Source organism: Lagenorhynchus albirostris, chromosome 19 (genome assembly GCF_949774975.1).
Source record: "Lagenorhynchus albirostris chromosome 19, mLagAlb1.1, whole genome shotgun sequence".
NCBI classification, from domain to species: Eukaryota; Metazoa; Chordata; class Mammalia; order Artiodactyla; family Delphinidae; genus Lagenorhynchus; species Lagenorhynchus albirostris.
Window position 1 is genome coordinate 53,346,104 of NC_083113.1, and position 16,049 is coordinate 53,362,152.

Genomic DNA, 16,049 nt, shown 5'->3' on the forward strand with positions numbered 1-16,049 from the left:
CGGTGCTTTGTGACCGCCTGGAGGGGTGGGATAGTGGGGGTGGGATGGGGAGGGTGGGAGGGAGACGCAAGAGTGAGGGGATATGGGGATATATGTATACATACAGCTGATTCACTTTGTTATACAGCAGAAACTAACACACCATTGTAAAGCAATTATACTCCAATAAAGATGTTAAAAAAAAAAAAAGCCTGATAACATGACTGAGCAGAAACTTAAAGGGATGAGTGTTTGTCTAGTCATGTTTATAAAAAGCCAAAGTAGAAATGGAATCAAGATACAGAAGCTCTAGTAGAAAAAGATCTGAGTTGGCAAAGGAGTGTTTTAAAAACACCAAGATGGGGGCAGGAGGTATACAGAAACTTCTCTCTGCTCAATTTTGAACCTAAATCTACTCTCTAAAAAAGTGTATTTAAAAGGAAAAAAAAAAAAGACTGATGGGGATAGGTAGTTAATAGTAAAGCCATGTTGCTGAGAAGAAAAAAGAATTTAATCACTGAGAAAGATGCATGATTAGGTCTGAAATAATACAGTGATTGCTGAGAAGTAATGAAGGCACAGTTATAGTTAGCGTAATTTTAAAAACTGAAGGTGGGTGGTACTCTGACATTTTAGCAGCCCCAGAAAAGCTGCAGAAATTCAGAAAAATTCAGAAATTGATTTGCTTAAGAGTTGATCTGAAATACCAGCCTCATTTTCATACTAGCATGCCTGTACAGAGAGCCCTCTAGTGGTTTCTTTATTAAAACTTAATGCCATCAACTTCTTTAAACTATTCAACTATCTGGGAGGTGATAAGAGAAAAAAAATTTTTTGAACACTTCCAGGGTTACCTGTTCCATTTCTTGAATTTTACATTATTAGAAAGCATTATTTAAAACCTATATTAAGCTCCTCTATTAAGACCAAAACCATTCAAAGGAATATGAGGTCTGAGAAATTGAATTCTCTGTTGATTTAGTCCATTTGGAGGGCCATTCAACACCTCTTATTTTCAGCAGCACTAAAATAGAAACAAAGGTTGAACTGGCTCTGTATTCTAAACAGTGAAAAAGAGCAAGTTGTCATAAAGTTTTGTTCTTTGATCCTCCCCCCGCCTGCCAGATTCCCATTTAAATATATTTTTGGCCGCATTAACGCATCTTGTGGGATGTTAGTTCCCTGACCAGGGATTGAACCTGGGCCCTGGTAATGAAAGCGCCTAACCACCGGACCGCCAGGGAATTCCCTTAAGTATTATCATAGTAACTTACATTTTGCTAAGGAACTGATGAAGAGTGAGCCAGGAAATGTGAAAATCCTAACCATATCCTCTTATCCTCTCCGTCACCTTATCTGTGAAATGGTGGTAGTTATGGATATGCCCTACCTAGCTCTGGCTACTGTGGTAAAGATGAAAGAAGGTAATATATGAGAGTAACTTTAAAACAAGATTTATTTAGATTTAAATGAGCAATTATTACTCATCCCTATTTCCAAAGCAGACAGTCAAATTAATTAACCTGATTAATAACAGACACAGCTCAGCAGTGATATGGCCACTGGCACAGTCCTGGAAAGAATGCATTCTTTCTGCAGAGGAACAAGAAAGACTTGTATGTTACTTACCTACCTACGTACTCTATGTTCTTTATTTGCTCTTTATTTACCAGAAGATAGTAGTGTCTACATACTTCCCTTTTCCTCTAGTAACTGGGAAAATGGTAGAAGTTTGTTCTTGCTGTGTGTGTGTATAAGTATATATATCTGTGTGTGTGTATATACTTACGTATGTTCTCTCCCCTGCCCCAAATATCAGCATACTACAGTACTACCATTGGCTTAATTAGAAAGTATGCTATGTTGGCCACTGTGTCCACTTCTGTCCCCATTACTTAAGTAGAAACCTTATGTGAATGTGGTTTAACTTTCTTAAGGATGTCATGTGCTATGCTGATCAAAATTTCACCTTTCCTTGTTTTTACTCCTCTCTTCTAATTGGCATGATAGAAAAACAAAGTCAATGATTTCTTTTATGTTAAAAATGACCAAAAAATAGTACTTGATGCTATCAGGCAATTAGATCTTTGCTTAAGAAAAGCAAGATTTGTGACTAAAAGGAAACATTTTCTTGGAACCAATCTTTCATCACTAGGGCTTAAAATTCCTTTTAAAAAAATAACTTTCCGTAAGTTAAAATTAGCATCTTTACAAATACTAGTGGAGTCACTAAATGAAATATTAACAGCGAAACAAAAAACACGATTAATTAAGAAGTTGAATATTTTATTATTAAACTGTTTCTTATTTTCCTGCAAGGCTGTTGCTTCACTGTATAAAAATAGCACCAGCAAACACAGTATATTGCAAAATTAAGATAGTAATGTTCTTCACTGGACACTATACAACTAACAAACTTTTCTCCACTGTCATTTATTTCCAATGGCAAGTTCATTGAGTATTTTGACCCAAATCCAGGGATGGCTGTAAGCAAGTTACAATATTATGTAAGGTTAAGATAACAATGTTATCCTTGAATTACATAATTTTTATAACTAGTTTTACCACAGATAATTTCAGGAATTCTGAGTATTATAACTGGAGACTAGCCTAAAAATCACAGGCTGTTGTGAAAAAGATGCATAGTGTTTATGTGAAATCATTAGGAAGTTAAGGGGTATTTTCTTCAGGCAACATTGTTGAAAGTAGTTTCTTTTGCTAAAAGTTGCTTTTTAAAAATCTATCCACCACTAATTTAAGACAACTATACTAGATTAAGTTGTTTCAAACTAGTTTATTTAAGGGTTCCATTTTCACTCCTCAATAGATTTTATGTATTTCTCATATGCTTCTTCACTCATTAGTTCATCTAGTTCTGAAGGGTTACTGAGTGTCATCTTGATCAGCCAACCTGCAACCAAAAAAAAGTATCTTATATTCTAAATCACCTTTTTAAAGAGAAAGTCAAATTCATTCAAAATGTAAATTCTGAGTGCCTCAAAATTAACCTAGTATTCTTTACATAAATCACTCATTATTTGTTCAAAGAGCTTTAAATTTTAGCTGTAAGAATTAAATTAATATTCCTTACATATCATAACTGAAAAGAACCAGAAGAAATTCTACCATAATGGATTAAGAACTTCTAGGCTGTAATAAGCATCAACAACTTTACATACGGATCCAAATACACAAGGCCAGGTATATCTTTAACAAAAGGAACACCAACACTGTAACAACTTAGATTAATGGCATTAGAAAGCTTTAGTAGAGAGAAGAAGTAGGTGATAGGAAATAGAGAACTACAACCTAATGCTAATTTTGCATCTTGCTGGCTGTGTGACCTTAGCAGAGAAATCCTTTGGGGCCTCAATTCATCTACAAAATGGAAAAAATTGCTGCTAGCTTACCTTACTACATTATTATGAAGATGAAGATGTGAGAAAACTGAAAATTAATGTAATAAATGTTATTCTATTACCACCTACATCACACAATGTGATTAGATGCTTTATGACTGAACAGGTAAATACTCTGAAGTGTTTACAATGAGTCTACAACTATGATACTAAGAACCCTATAAAATAAGGCAGTGCTTTTATTGACAGATTTTAAACATAACCTTATATATTCAGCTAAACTGTTTTCCCTTTTTAAAGCAGAATATCTCTATTTAGTACCAAGAAGGGCAAAAAGAAGTCACCATCAGCTAAAGATTGCTTTAAATTCCAGATTAAATGTTAACTGCAGCAAACAATCTTTAAAAAAATTTCTAGCAACAACTTACCATCTTCATAACAAGATTTGTTGACAAGTCCTGGATTTTCTGCTAGAGCTTCATTAATTTCAGTTACTTCTCCTGATAGAGGAGAATAGAGTTCACTAGCAGCTTTCACACTTTCCAAAGCACCAAATTCCTCTAAATTGAGAAAATTAAAGAAAGTATTAAATGTCAAGTTAGTGACCTCAAAATACAAAATATGGAGAAGTGATCACCTCTAATACAGTAATGACAGAAAGTCCTAAATATCTTTAATTAAAATAAAACCATAGGTTTTGTCATGCAAGATCTTCATTTATACAGTCTGTAGCCTGACAACATGGCCCCATCCAAAGAGCACAGTGTAACTAGAACACAAGTAGAAAACCACAGTCTGATTTGCTAAAGGGGTCAGAGGATGGAGTGTGGGCCCCTAAGGTGGCTGGAAATTGAGGGTTGAAATTCTAGAAAGAAGGGAGCCATAGTTTAGAGAAAAAGTAGTCAGTATAAAGATCTCAAAATGATCCACAGACCCACATGTTGGAATTAGCAGAGAACCTTAAAATAGCTACTGTAAGTATGTTCAAAGACCAAAAAACAAAAACAAAAAACTAGTGAGTGAATATATGGGGAAATAACTTGCAAAGAAATTATAATTTTTTAAATGGACATTCTAGAACTGGAAAGCATAATATCTAAAACGTTCACTAGATGGCATTAACAGTAGACTGGATACTGTGCAGAAGGGTCAGTGAACACGAAGATCATCTGAAACTAACCAATCTGAAGAAGAGTTTGAAAAGAAAAAAAAGACTGAAAAATTAACAGAGCCCTGGGATTTCCCTGGTGGTGCAGTGGTTAAGAATCTGCCTGCCAATGCAGGGGACATGGGTTTGAGCCCTGGTCCGGGAAGATCCCACATGCCACGGAGCAACTAAGCCCAAGGGCCACAACTACCGAGCCTGCACTCTAGAGCCCGCGAGCCACAACTACTGAAGCCCGTGTGCCTAGAGCCCGTGCTCTGCAACAACAGAAGCCACCGCAATGAGAAGCCTGCGCACTGCAATGAAGAGTAGCCCCCGGTCGCCACAACTAGAGAAAGCTTGCATGCAGCAACGAAGACCCAACCAGCCAAAAATAAAAATAAATTAATTAATTAAAAAAAAAAAAAAAAGCCCTGCTCACCTGCAGGACAAAATCAAGTGATCTGAACTGAATGTGATGAATACAACACACCAAAGTTTGTGGGGGCAGAGCTAAAAAAGTGCTTAGAAGGAAATAAAATCTTTAGGCGTTATTTAAAAAGAACATCTTAAAATCAATGACCTGCCTTCTAAAGACACTAGAAAATGAACAAAAGCAGTCAGTTTATGGAAAGGAGGCAACATTAGAAAGAAGGGATGACACTGGTGATTTTTTTTAAATGACTTTTAGCCTTGAAGAAAGGACACTGATCTGTGCCAGGTGGAGCAGCCAAAATTCTGAAAGAAAATCTCAGTCTTACTGGTTTAAAGGACTAGGCGACAAGAGTTTGGGGCCACGATAGCTACTGGAAAGTGAGCTGGGAAATCTCATTAAGGATAGAGATAAAAAGGAGAGCCCCAAATTCTGTCTATAAATTCTGTCCAGGTCTCTGAATGATCCCTGAATCATATGTGCACGGGGCAGACTCCAAGTGTCCTAGATAAGGCTGGAAGAATCAGACTAAGATTTTAGCTGCCACTCACCACAAGGGAGACAGCATTTTACAGTATGGATAAAAAAAAGTCCAGTAAAAAAACCTGAAAACCAACAAAACCACAAGTTTCCAGAAGCTAGAAAAAGGAAATTAAATCTAAGTAAGTTGGAGGAAGAAAATAAAGATATGAAAGAACAAATGAAATGGAAAATAAGAGAAAATTTAACATAGTAGAAATTTGGTTCTTTCAAAAGATTGATAAATTTGATAGAGCCAGCAGACTGATTGAGAAAATTACCACCAATATGAAGGAATGAAAAAGGAGTCCTTACTACAGATCGTATGGGTATAATAGGATAATAAATGAAAAATATGAGCATCTGTATGCTGAATATAACAACATGAAATGGAAAAATTTCTCAAAACCAATGTAAGATAATATAGAAAATCTGAATATATATTAAAGAAATTTGTATCAAAAACCTTCCTACAAAGAAATCTGGCTCATATTCCACCAGTTAAATCTATCAAACAATTAAAGAAGAAACAACACTAATCTTGCACTTTCTTTCAGAAAAAGAAAAGAGGTAGGAATATTTCTAAACTTATTCTATGAGGTCAATATAACAGATTCCAGAATTTGACAAAGCCATTATAAGAAATGACCAATATCTCTCATGAACATAATGTACAAATTAGCAAATCAAATCCAGCAGTATGTTTTTAGAGATAATTTTTAACTTTTGTATCATGACTACCAGGAATGCAAGGTTGGTTAAACATTCAAAAATGAATCACCATGCATCACATTAACAAGAAAAACCCTTTGATCATGTCAATAGATGGAGAAAATGAATTTGACAAAAATTCAACACCCACAAATGATAATTCTCAGCAAACTAGATATAGAAAGGAACTGCATCATCTGATAATGGGCATCTATGAAAAACTCCACAGCTAAATAGCATACCTAATGATGAAATACTATATCTCTGCGAACCTTGGTATGGGCCAGAGTTGCTCACTTTCTCAGTTCACAATGCCCTTAAGTGTCTCAGTAAGGTTTTGTGGTAATCTCTAGACCAAAACAAATACCTAACACTTCAATTTATTAAGAGGTCAGGTCCAAACTACTTAGTAAGTTTTTATATCCTAACAATTGAGTAGCGGTTTGAAAAAATTAACACATATAAATTGAACAAAAAAGAATTTTCATTTTTAATTACAATTTACAGATATAAATTATGTGTCTGTTGCATACTGTATTAAGTTCTCCCTCAGGGAATCAGGTCACATCAATCACTGCCGTACCTGATGTTCCATGCCAATTGTGCAGTACTTGCTTCAAAGTCACATTACCCAAAGTAATGTAGTAAGATCCAACATTGAAATTGTTACCTCCGTTGTTTATTAGTCTGTGCTGTGTCCAACAGATGTTAAAAATTAAAAATACCCCACAGCACCTCATGGCACTGGGGTATATAGTCTGGGAACTATGAAGATAGACAAAAGACTTCTTAGAGAAGACAATGTTCCATACATATATATGACAAAATATTCATAAAATACATTTATGAAAAAGGATTTGTATCTAGAATTTAAAATGATGCCTAAAAATCAATGGTAAAAAGATAACCCAAGTAAAAGACTAGAGACTTCACAAAAAAAGATGTGAGTGGCAAAAAGCACATGGCAAGGTGAACAATAATCTGCCCTAGGGAAATGCAAGTTAAAACCACAATGAAATATGCAGCACCTGGAACTCTCTCATACTGCTGGTCAGAGTGTAAAATGGTATAACCTCTTTGGCAAACACGATGGGACTTCGCAGCATAAAAAAGCAAAATACTGATCACGCAATATGAATGAATCTCGAAATTATGACATTAGACAAATGAAACCATACATAATACATAGTGTCTGATTCCTTTTAAATGAAGTTAAAGAACAGGCAAAACTAATCTATGGTGACAGAAATCAGAGAAGTGGTTGTATATTGAGAAGAGTTTTTTTTTTTTTTTTTTTTTTTTTGCGGTACGCGGGCCTCTCACTGTTGCGGCCTCCCCCATTGCGGAGCACAGGCTCCGGACGCGCAGGCCCAGCGGCCATGGCTCACGAGCCCAGCCACTCCGCGGCATGTGGGATCTTCCCGGAACGGGGCACGAACCCGTGTCCCCTGCATCGGCAGGCAGACTCTCAACCACTGCGCCACCAGGGAAGCCCTGAGAAGAGTTTTGATTAGCAAGGTTTACAGTGTATAAACACAGTTGTCAAAACTCTTTGGCTTATACAATTAAGATCCATGCATTTTCACTGTATGTAAATTTTGTATCACTTTAAAAAACACCTTTAGCAGAAAGTTTAAAGAAAGCATTCATTAGTTTAAGGGTATTACTCAACATATTTAGTTTAATAGAATTTTTTCTATAATAGAAGCACAAAAAGTAGGTTCATCCTTCTCACTTGCTATAAAGAGATGTTCAGAAGTTTCTGATCTGCTTGAGAACAGCAAAGTGCATACACAGTAAATAAAACATGATTAAAGAAAACAGATACTTAAATTCTGTAGGGCTACCTGACATATGTCAAGGAACCCATGAATAATAATACACGTGGTTCCACTGGCTGACATTTATCAAGCACTAATCTTATGCTGGTTATTATGCTAATTTCATTTAATCCTTACAACTACTCTATGAGGTAAGTATTATTATCCCAACTTACAGATGAGACCTACATTAAGTAATCTCTCCCAAATCACACAGCTATGTTGAGAGGCCAGGATTTAAAACCAGATTCTGACTCAGAAGCCCATGTTCTATCCTGATATTCTTTACTGCCTCCAAAGACAGACTTTATTTTTTAAACTTCAGAGACTTCAGCTATATTATACTATATCAACATGTGGCGGGGAGGGTGCTAAGAGCCATTTCCCTCTACTTCCTGCCTTCCATTGTAAAGTCTGAAAATGCTCATTATTCTCCTCACCATCATTCCTTACAGTTAGGCATGGCAATACGACCCAGACTTGGCTAAATTGATAAAAGAAAAGGTGATCTGAGAGATTTCTGGTTGAGATATTTGTTCCCGATAAAGAGACAAAGAGAGCCTGTCCTTCTCTTCCTACTTTTGGATACTGTCATTGAGAACATGATGCTTGAAGGTTCTGCTGCCATTCTGTGACCTCTGACATGCTGAGGCAGAAAAAGTACCAGAGAGGTTGTGTCCTTGATAATCTTCACTGAGCCATTGAGTCAATCCTGTATCCACCTATTTCCAAGATTGCTTGTATGAGATATAATAAACCCCTGTTGGTTGATCTACTCTTATGTAAGTTTTCTGTTACTTGAGGAAAAAGCACTCTAAATGATCCTGGGTACAAACAAGTTATTATGCAAGATAAAGAAAATTCATGGCATGAATCATGACATACCAAGATGAGAAAAACACTCACCTTGTTTGTTCAATTTTGTCCCAACTTCAGGCAGACTACAGTAAACAACATCTCCCAAAGCTTCCTTTAAAAGACAAAAACAAAGCACCAAACCTCTAAGAAATCAAATTAAACCTAGTAAATAGGAACAAGCCAAACACTGAATCCCTTTAATTCACACAGTACATACTTTACACTTGAGGGGCCAAATTCTTTGGTTTTTCTTATAACCCTTTAAAACTGCAAAATTATTCTTACCTCAGGATCTGCAAGAAAACAGGCCACTAGCTGGATTTCCCAGAGGTGGCAGTGACCCCGTCACAAACCATATGCCCCCTAAAAGATTACTGGCTCCTCTAAGAAAACACTTTGTGCTTTTCCACCTCTGCAACTTTACTGAGGCCATTTCCCCTACTGCATCTGCTGACTAATAAGTAGTGATCTCTCCATCAGGTGACAATGCCTTGTACTACTCAAGGCATCCGTCACATAATGTTTTGTATGTCATTTTCCATGTAGTTGATTCCCCCTCATAAACTCCAGGAGCGGAGGACAATACTTATGCAGTATTTCACAAAGCATGCTGTATTGGGCCTCAGTAGGTACAGATATGCCAATGAAGATACAGTTGTCATGGATTCTCAGTACCTGAGATGGCAGCATTTCTGAAGAATACTGTATATACTCCCATCAGTTAATACCCCCGCCCCTTCTCCCCACCCCACCCACAGATCGTGGAAGATCAGTGATGGTGCTGCTATTTGGCTTCTCAAGTGCTTTTACACAATATCTCAATATGGGATCAGTGGCAATAAGGGAATTAGTAGAGACAAACTCTAAATAAAAGGTTTATCTTTGTGTAATCTGTGCCAATCTAGGTGTTCCCTCTTCAAGTCCCCAGATCACGTGTATATCATTGTTATCCACAAAACACTGTCAACACTCCAGCCCTTTTGCTTGCTCTGCTTTTTTCCTTAACTGCCCCAATATGAAACAAACATTTCTCTCTTGAATTTAATTTTTAATTTTAAGTGTTAACCTTTCAATATCTCTAAAAACACTATACGCTGCCCTAACTAAACTATGTTTTACTTTTTCCATCTATGACTGATGTTCTTCTAAGGGCCTTTAAGGGGCCCAAAATAATACTAAGGGGCAGAATAAACAATTTTTAAAAGGTAAAGCAATCCAATTTAGGCAAGAACAGACTGAAATATTGCAAGACAATCCAATACCTGTGCAAAATTGCTGATTCCCACTGTTCCAACACCGTTTTCTGTTGTTACCCATTCATGTTTGTCTGTGAATTTACGACCTAAATAGAAGACCAATATTTCAGAAAAGCAGTGGCATCACTTCTTAAAAAGCATTTTTTTACATATCAGTGCTGTCAAAGGGCAAGACCTTCCCAGTATTTGTGTTTGACTTATTGGCATTGCCATTCAACAGTATACTGCCCAGGACAAAACAGATCATGTGAGAAGACACATCTCAACATTGGTATCATTTAGGCAAAGATGGCTTGATGTGAACACCTTTGCATCTTTTGGAGATATGATTATTTGCCCTTCACATTACTCAGTCTATATCTCACACACACACACACACACACACACACACAAATTTTGGAGCACATTTCAAATATATATTTATCTATTACTGGTCTGTCATACAAAGCAAGTCTGTCCCTCTGAAGAAAGAGTGATGAGCTTTTGGGAGGAGCATAAAGACTGCTCATAAATGATTTAACCTAAAAAATTATGTGCCTCTTTAGGTAGAGCTGTGTGGAATCTTAACAGGAATAAAATTGACCTGGAACAATTATAGCTTGTCTAAGTTCTTGATTCCACCTTAAATGAATTCAAGTCTCCCCTTGAGGAAAGTGACTACCATCATTTAAAGAAGCAAACTATACGATCAGAACTCAATGGTCACCTCAGAGCTAAGACATTAAATGGTAGAAAGGCAGCCTCTGCTCGACATTCATTGGACAGGTTAGGCCTTGGCTTTATGAGCTGCTTCTCTTCAAATACACGGATGGCCAAAATACTGAAGGATTCTTGGAAGAAAGACCTACCAAAGTTCGAGTGATGTGAAAAAAATTCCTTACGATTTAATGTCAAAAGTACTTGCTTAAAATAATATTTTTTTTAAAAAAACTTACCTTCCTAAATATATATCACATTCTGAAGTGAAGCAGTATTTTTCCAAAAATACTGCATCGGAAGTTAATAAGAAAATGGCTCGTTAATTTCAATACTGTTTTACAATAAGCATTGCTGGTTCACTCTTACCCCTTACCCAAAAGATAACTGTACTTAAAACAACATTAAACTGCCTTGATTACACAGCTCTGATACACAGCAGAGTGTAAATAAAGAGTATTTCTTTTCCTCCCAGTCATTAAAAAACTTTAATACCATACTCCTCAGTGTAAGAGGTTGCAAAATCTGCCACAAAGTAACTTGCTTTGCTTCACTCCACTTCAAATACTAAATGCTTCAGGTCAACGTGTGTTTCCCTAAGAAAGTGTGTTGGTACTTAGTGTTCTGACTGCAACCCATTCTCCCCACCGCCTTTTCTTGACTTTCAGATCTCATTTTAGCAGCTCTGCCTGCCCGATGCCTTATGCAGCCCACCAAGCCTGGGTTCCTGGGCCGTCCAACCTGCTCCCACAGCACTCTGCACCACTCTCCCACACCGTTCCCCCCACACACTCATAGCACTTAACAGGCTACAGTTTCCCCCAGGCAGTAGACCAAGTACAAAGCAAGCAAGAGCAGGCTTTATCTCATCTGTATTCCCAGTTCAAAACACAGTGCTTGGCATATAGAAAGCACTCAAAAGCTGGAGTGAAGTAATTTTTTTTTTTAAGTTTAAGAGGATGCTCAGCAAAACATCTAATATATAGTTATTTGGCTACAGGACTCAATTCTCCCTAACATTCTGTCACAACTCTAAAACTGGCAGTTTAAATCTAATATACCTTTTAAAAGTAAGGACTGGACAACCATAAACATATGACTTCTCTGAAATTACTGTCCTGACTTTGGTCTTGCCATCTTACCTAATTGTAAAGATAATCTTAGGAGTAAGAGTGCTCTCACATTCAATTTAGCAACTGAGCAACCTCAAGTTTAGAGGAAAAGGCGGCAACATTGCTAAGCTAAATGCACCTAGGTCCACTTGACTTCAAAGGCCATGCAGTCTTTGTACTAGGCCATGCAATTTAGGCAAAAGACGATGATTCGTACAATTCTCCTTTAACCCTTGGCCCGACAGGAAAGAAGGGAACAGGAGATTAGGTAAATAATTACTTTTCCTCTGAGTCTTGAAAAACATGGGTTTTGGCCCCCCCCAAAATTAGGTGTGTTGAGTAATTTATGAGAAGTTTGCATTCTCCTCCCTTCAGTCACTGAGTCAAATAAAATACATTAACATTTGATCAACTTTCCGCTATTTATTTGATTCTATACACTAATATTTAATAAGAAGTAACATTTATCAAGTACTTACTATGCGTCAAACTATATGTACAGCAGTTAAATTATTTCATTTCATCCAACAAATCTGTAAGGTATGGATTATCATTTCCATTTTTCTGATTAGGGAAACAGACTCAGAGAAGCTAAGTGACTACCCAAGATGTCACAGCTCATAAGAGGTGGAGTGAAATTTTGGAACTCGGTCTCTTCAGTATTAAAAACCTAGGTGTTCAACCAGATCATGGGTATTGATATCTTGGGCAATATTTAACTAGATAACAGGAAAATGCAAAAAGCTAGTGATAGTGTAACAATGAATAACCAAAATACATAGGTTTGAAATTCAGTTCTTATCTGAGAAAGGCTCTTCCCTTGAAATGCGGCACTAACAGAGCTGAGAGATTTTAATGGGTGGGTGGGGTGGGGAGGAGGTAAGCTTCATTATGTTTGACTTTGGACTTAAACCTATCAACTTTTCTAGTCCCAAACAGGTTTCTAAAACAACGAACTTAATGAGAGAACAGCCACCACAGACCTGCGCTCTGTCAGCAAGAAGCCTGAGTTCTCGGAGGTGCAGTTAATGTCTCAGGTATTGGTGCATGAAGTAAAACGTTTTTTCCTCTGCGGTAACGCGTGCTAAAGTAGGACAGATGGCCAAGACATTTACGGGCATGTCTCCCTGTTCCTTCAAGTCCATGTAACTAAGGCCTCCTTTCAGCCCAACACACATTCACGACTCGATACAGACTTCAGTAGAACGTCTTCTGTGGAGTCCAGTGGAGTTTATCTCACTGCTTTAGGAAATAGCTCTCTCCAAAGTTGTGCCAGCTTTAGCTGGTAAAAATCTAGACCCAGTGCTTTACATTTCAATAAATGCTCTTGCTTTACTTTTACTTCAGAATTCAGCGACGATCCGTGTAGCAAAGTAAAGCCTATTATTTGTCTTCACTCTTAGGGTCCACGACGCTCACAAATGCTAGAAATCTAAGGTCAGGAAGGAGCTCGGCGACGCTCACCCGGGTCTCCAGCAGCGAGCGGCCGACGCTCCTGCCGGAAGCAGCCGGGACACGGCGACCGCGCGTGTTCTCCAGGCCTCCCCGCCCTCCTCCCCCCTCCTCCCAACCCGCAGGACAAAGACTGCGGGGTCGTTTAAGTCACTCAGGGAGTAGCGGCCTCGCGACACGGGATCCCAACAACAATAAGCGTGTGCAGGGGTCGCCTCCCTTGACCGGGGCGACCAGCGGCGGGGACCCGAGGTGAGGATCGAGGCCCCAGTCCCTTACCCCGAGTCAGCTTGGCTCGCCCCACGTGCCCGCCCGCACTTACCCGACAGCAGAACGGGACCGGTGCGCAGCGCCCGGACGGCGCCCGCCCGCAGTCCCCAGGGCCGCGGCGGGCAGGGCGCGTTGGGCGCAGAGATGGCGCGCAGGCTGCAGACCGCGGCCCGCACGCTCCGCGCCACTCGCAGCGCCATGTTCGCAGGGGTGCAGAGGGTCTCCGCGCAGCATCTAGAGCACCCCCGGCTGGAGGGGGCGGGGCGGGGAGGGGGCGGCCCCGGGGCCGGAGCGAGCCGGAGCGAGCTGGCTGGACCGGCGCGCAGGGGCGGGGCCCCGGGAGGGGCGGGGCCTGATGGGGTGGCAGGCGGGAGGGGCGTGACACTCGGAACGCCCTGTGGCCCGGAAGGGGCTGCGGCGAGGGGCGGGGACTAGTACGGGGGCGGGCCGGGCCGGGCCGGGCGTCAGGGGCGGGGCCTCCCGGGAGGCGTGGAGCCACGCCTTCCGGCATTGCTTCTGGGCGAGTGAAAGCGCTGGGTCAGGCCTTCTTGCCTCCGCGACCCAGCCGGGCGGTGAAATGGGCTCCAATCAGGGGTGGTACTGCTGGGCCAGCGCATTCCAGTGCCCTTGGGCCCTGGGGAAGGCAGGGTGCTCCCAGTTCTGTTAAAAGATTAGTTCCCACCCTTCTACGAGGATCAGGGTCACCCAGAGCAGGATTCATAGTAGGGCCAAACAATCATGCCAGCCAAAGATGGTTATTGGGCATTGGCCAAAGGCTCGGTGACACAAATGCAGTTTCTCTTTGACTTTTTGAAATATTGAAAACAGTCCAGGAACCCACTTTATTACTTTACAGATCCCAAAAGGCCCACGGTCCCCAAAGAGGGGACAGACAGAATCATGAAACTTAGAGGGGCAAGGACTTGTTGAAGGGGTAGGAGTGGCTTCTTGGTGGGGTCTGGACTGCAGGAGCAATCAAAAGGCAGGGAGTTGAGACCCAGCATGATCAGTTCCTTACTTAAACAGGAGACATGTCCCACCCAATCCAAGGAGACAAAATAATTAGGTTTGAGGAAAGATCTCACCTTTAACATGGATTTTATGGAGTGGGCATGAATCAGCAAAGAAACGGGAGAGTGAAAAACACTTCAATCTCTACACTTTCAGTATTACAGGATGAGTACCTTGAAGCGTGTGTGTGTGTGTGTGTGTGTGTGTGTGTGTGTTTGCGTTTGGGCGACCCAAATGTTGCAGTGAGATTCTGCCTCATTTATAAAATTGGGGATGTGGGCACATGTGTGTGGTGGCCTGCAAGGGCTGCTGTGCTCTGTTTTCCTCTGAGTAAATCATAGCCATTAATTGAGCCCTTGTTATGTACTGGGGCTGTGCAGATATTATCTTTGTAATCTTCTCCAAACCCCTTCTGGCAGGTATTATACTCATTTTGTAGATGAAGAGCTGGAGACTCAGAAAGTTTAACTAACTTTCCCAGGAGTGGAATGAGGAAGGCATTTTATGACTTAAGCAGTTACTAGGTGGCAGTAGCAGAACTTGCCCTCTAGTCTGATTCACAATCAACTGCTCTTCAGCTCTGTTCTACTTGCCGCTGTTTGGGATGCTGACTGGCTCACAGTGGTCTACTGTAAACTCCAGATCTTGTCTGGTTTCCATAATGTCAGTGTTCTGTTTTTATTGTTTCATTACAAGCCACTGCAGCATAATGCAAGCCATGCCCTAAAATATTTATTCCTAGCTTCACTAACTCATTTGGTATGAAGAACAAGGTCACATATCAATGTGTGGGCTATGTTGTGGGCCCTTATGCCAAAGCAATAGGAAGTGTGTCTTTTTTTTTTTAATGTAACAAGCATTGTGGATTAAAAAAAAATTTTTTTTTCGTCTGATTATCTTTGTAACATCCATGGCTTGGAATGTGAAAGGTCATCTCATTGCACAGTTGGTACAGGCACCTGAAAATGCAGGTGGTCATTTCTTTCAGGTGTCTCAGGGGGGCCTTCTCATCTCTTTAAGCAGATATATTTTTCTCTCTCACAACAAGAAATTTCCAGTTTGATATTTATAGTCAACAGAGACGTGGAGAGTGGATGGGAAAGATGGGAAAGAGAAATGAAGAATTTACAACTTCTCTAGATCTTAGAACTTTTCCTATTTAAACTAACGGACTTTATGTGTCTGGTTAGATTTCTGTACCAGACTTTCGGGAGACATGTGTGCACTTGGTATGAATTATTTGATGCTTATCTGCTTATATAGCTCATGTTCATACCTGACACAATAAAGAATGGATGATGGGCTTTGGGGTGCATAGAAGATAAATCCCCAAGGTCTTATGTGTATTGCCATGTTATGTGTCTCTCTGTTTATAAAGGATTCTGGCTTTTGATTGTCATGGTAGTTAGGTGGGATCCTGGTTCAGCCA

General features: G+C 39.8%; 1 protein-coding gene across 1 annotated transcript; it reads right to left on the minus strand.

The window, feature by feature from the left end:
* Positions 1 to 1,474: 1,474 nt before the first annotated feature.
* Positions 1,475 to 13,940, minus strand: GCSH (glycine cleavage system protein H). The gene is made up of 5 exons (XM_060130370.1): positions 13,662 to 13,940; positions 10,086 to 10,165; positions 8,872 to 8,935; positions 3,767 to 3,898; positions 1,475 to 2,890 (listed from the first exon to the last, which is right to left on the minus strand). Exons 1-5 carry the CDS (start codon positions 13,807 to 13,809, stop codon positions 2,793 to 2,795), a joined length of 522 nt encoding a protein of 173 aa, XP_059986353.1. The 5' UTR covers positions 13,810 to 13,940; the 3' UTR covers positions 1,475 to 2,792.
* Between the last annotated feature and the right edge of the window lie 2,109 nt (positions 13,941 to 16,049).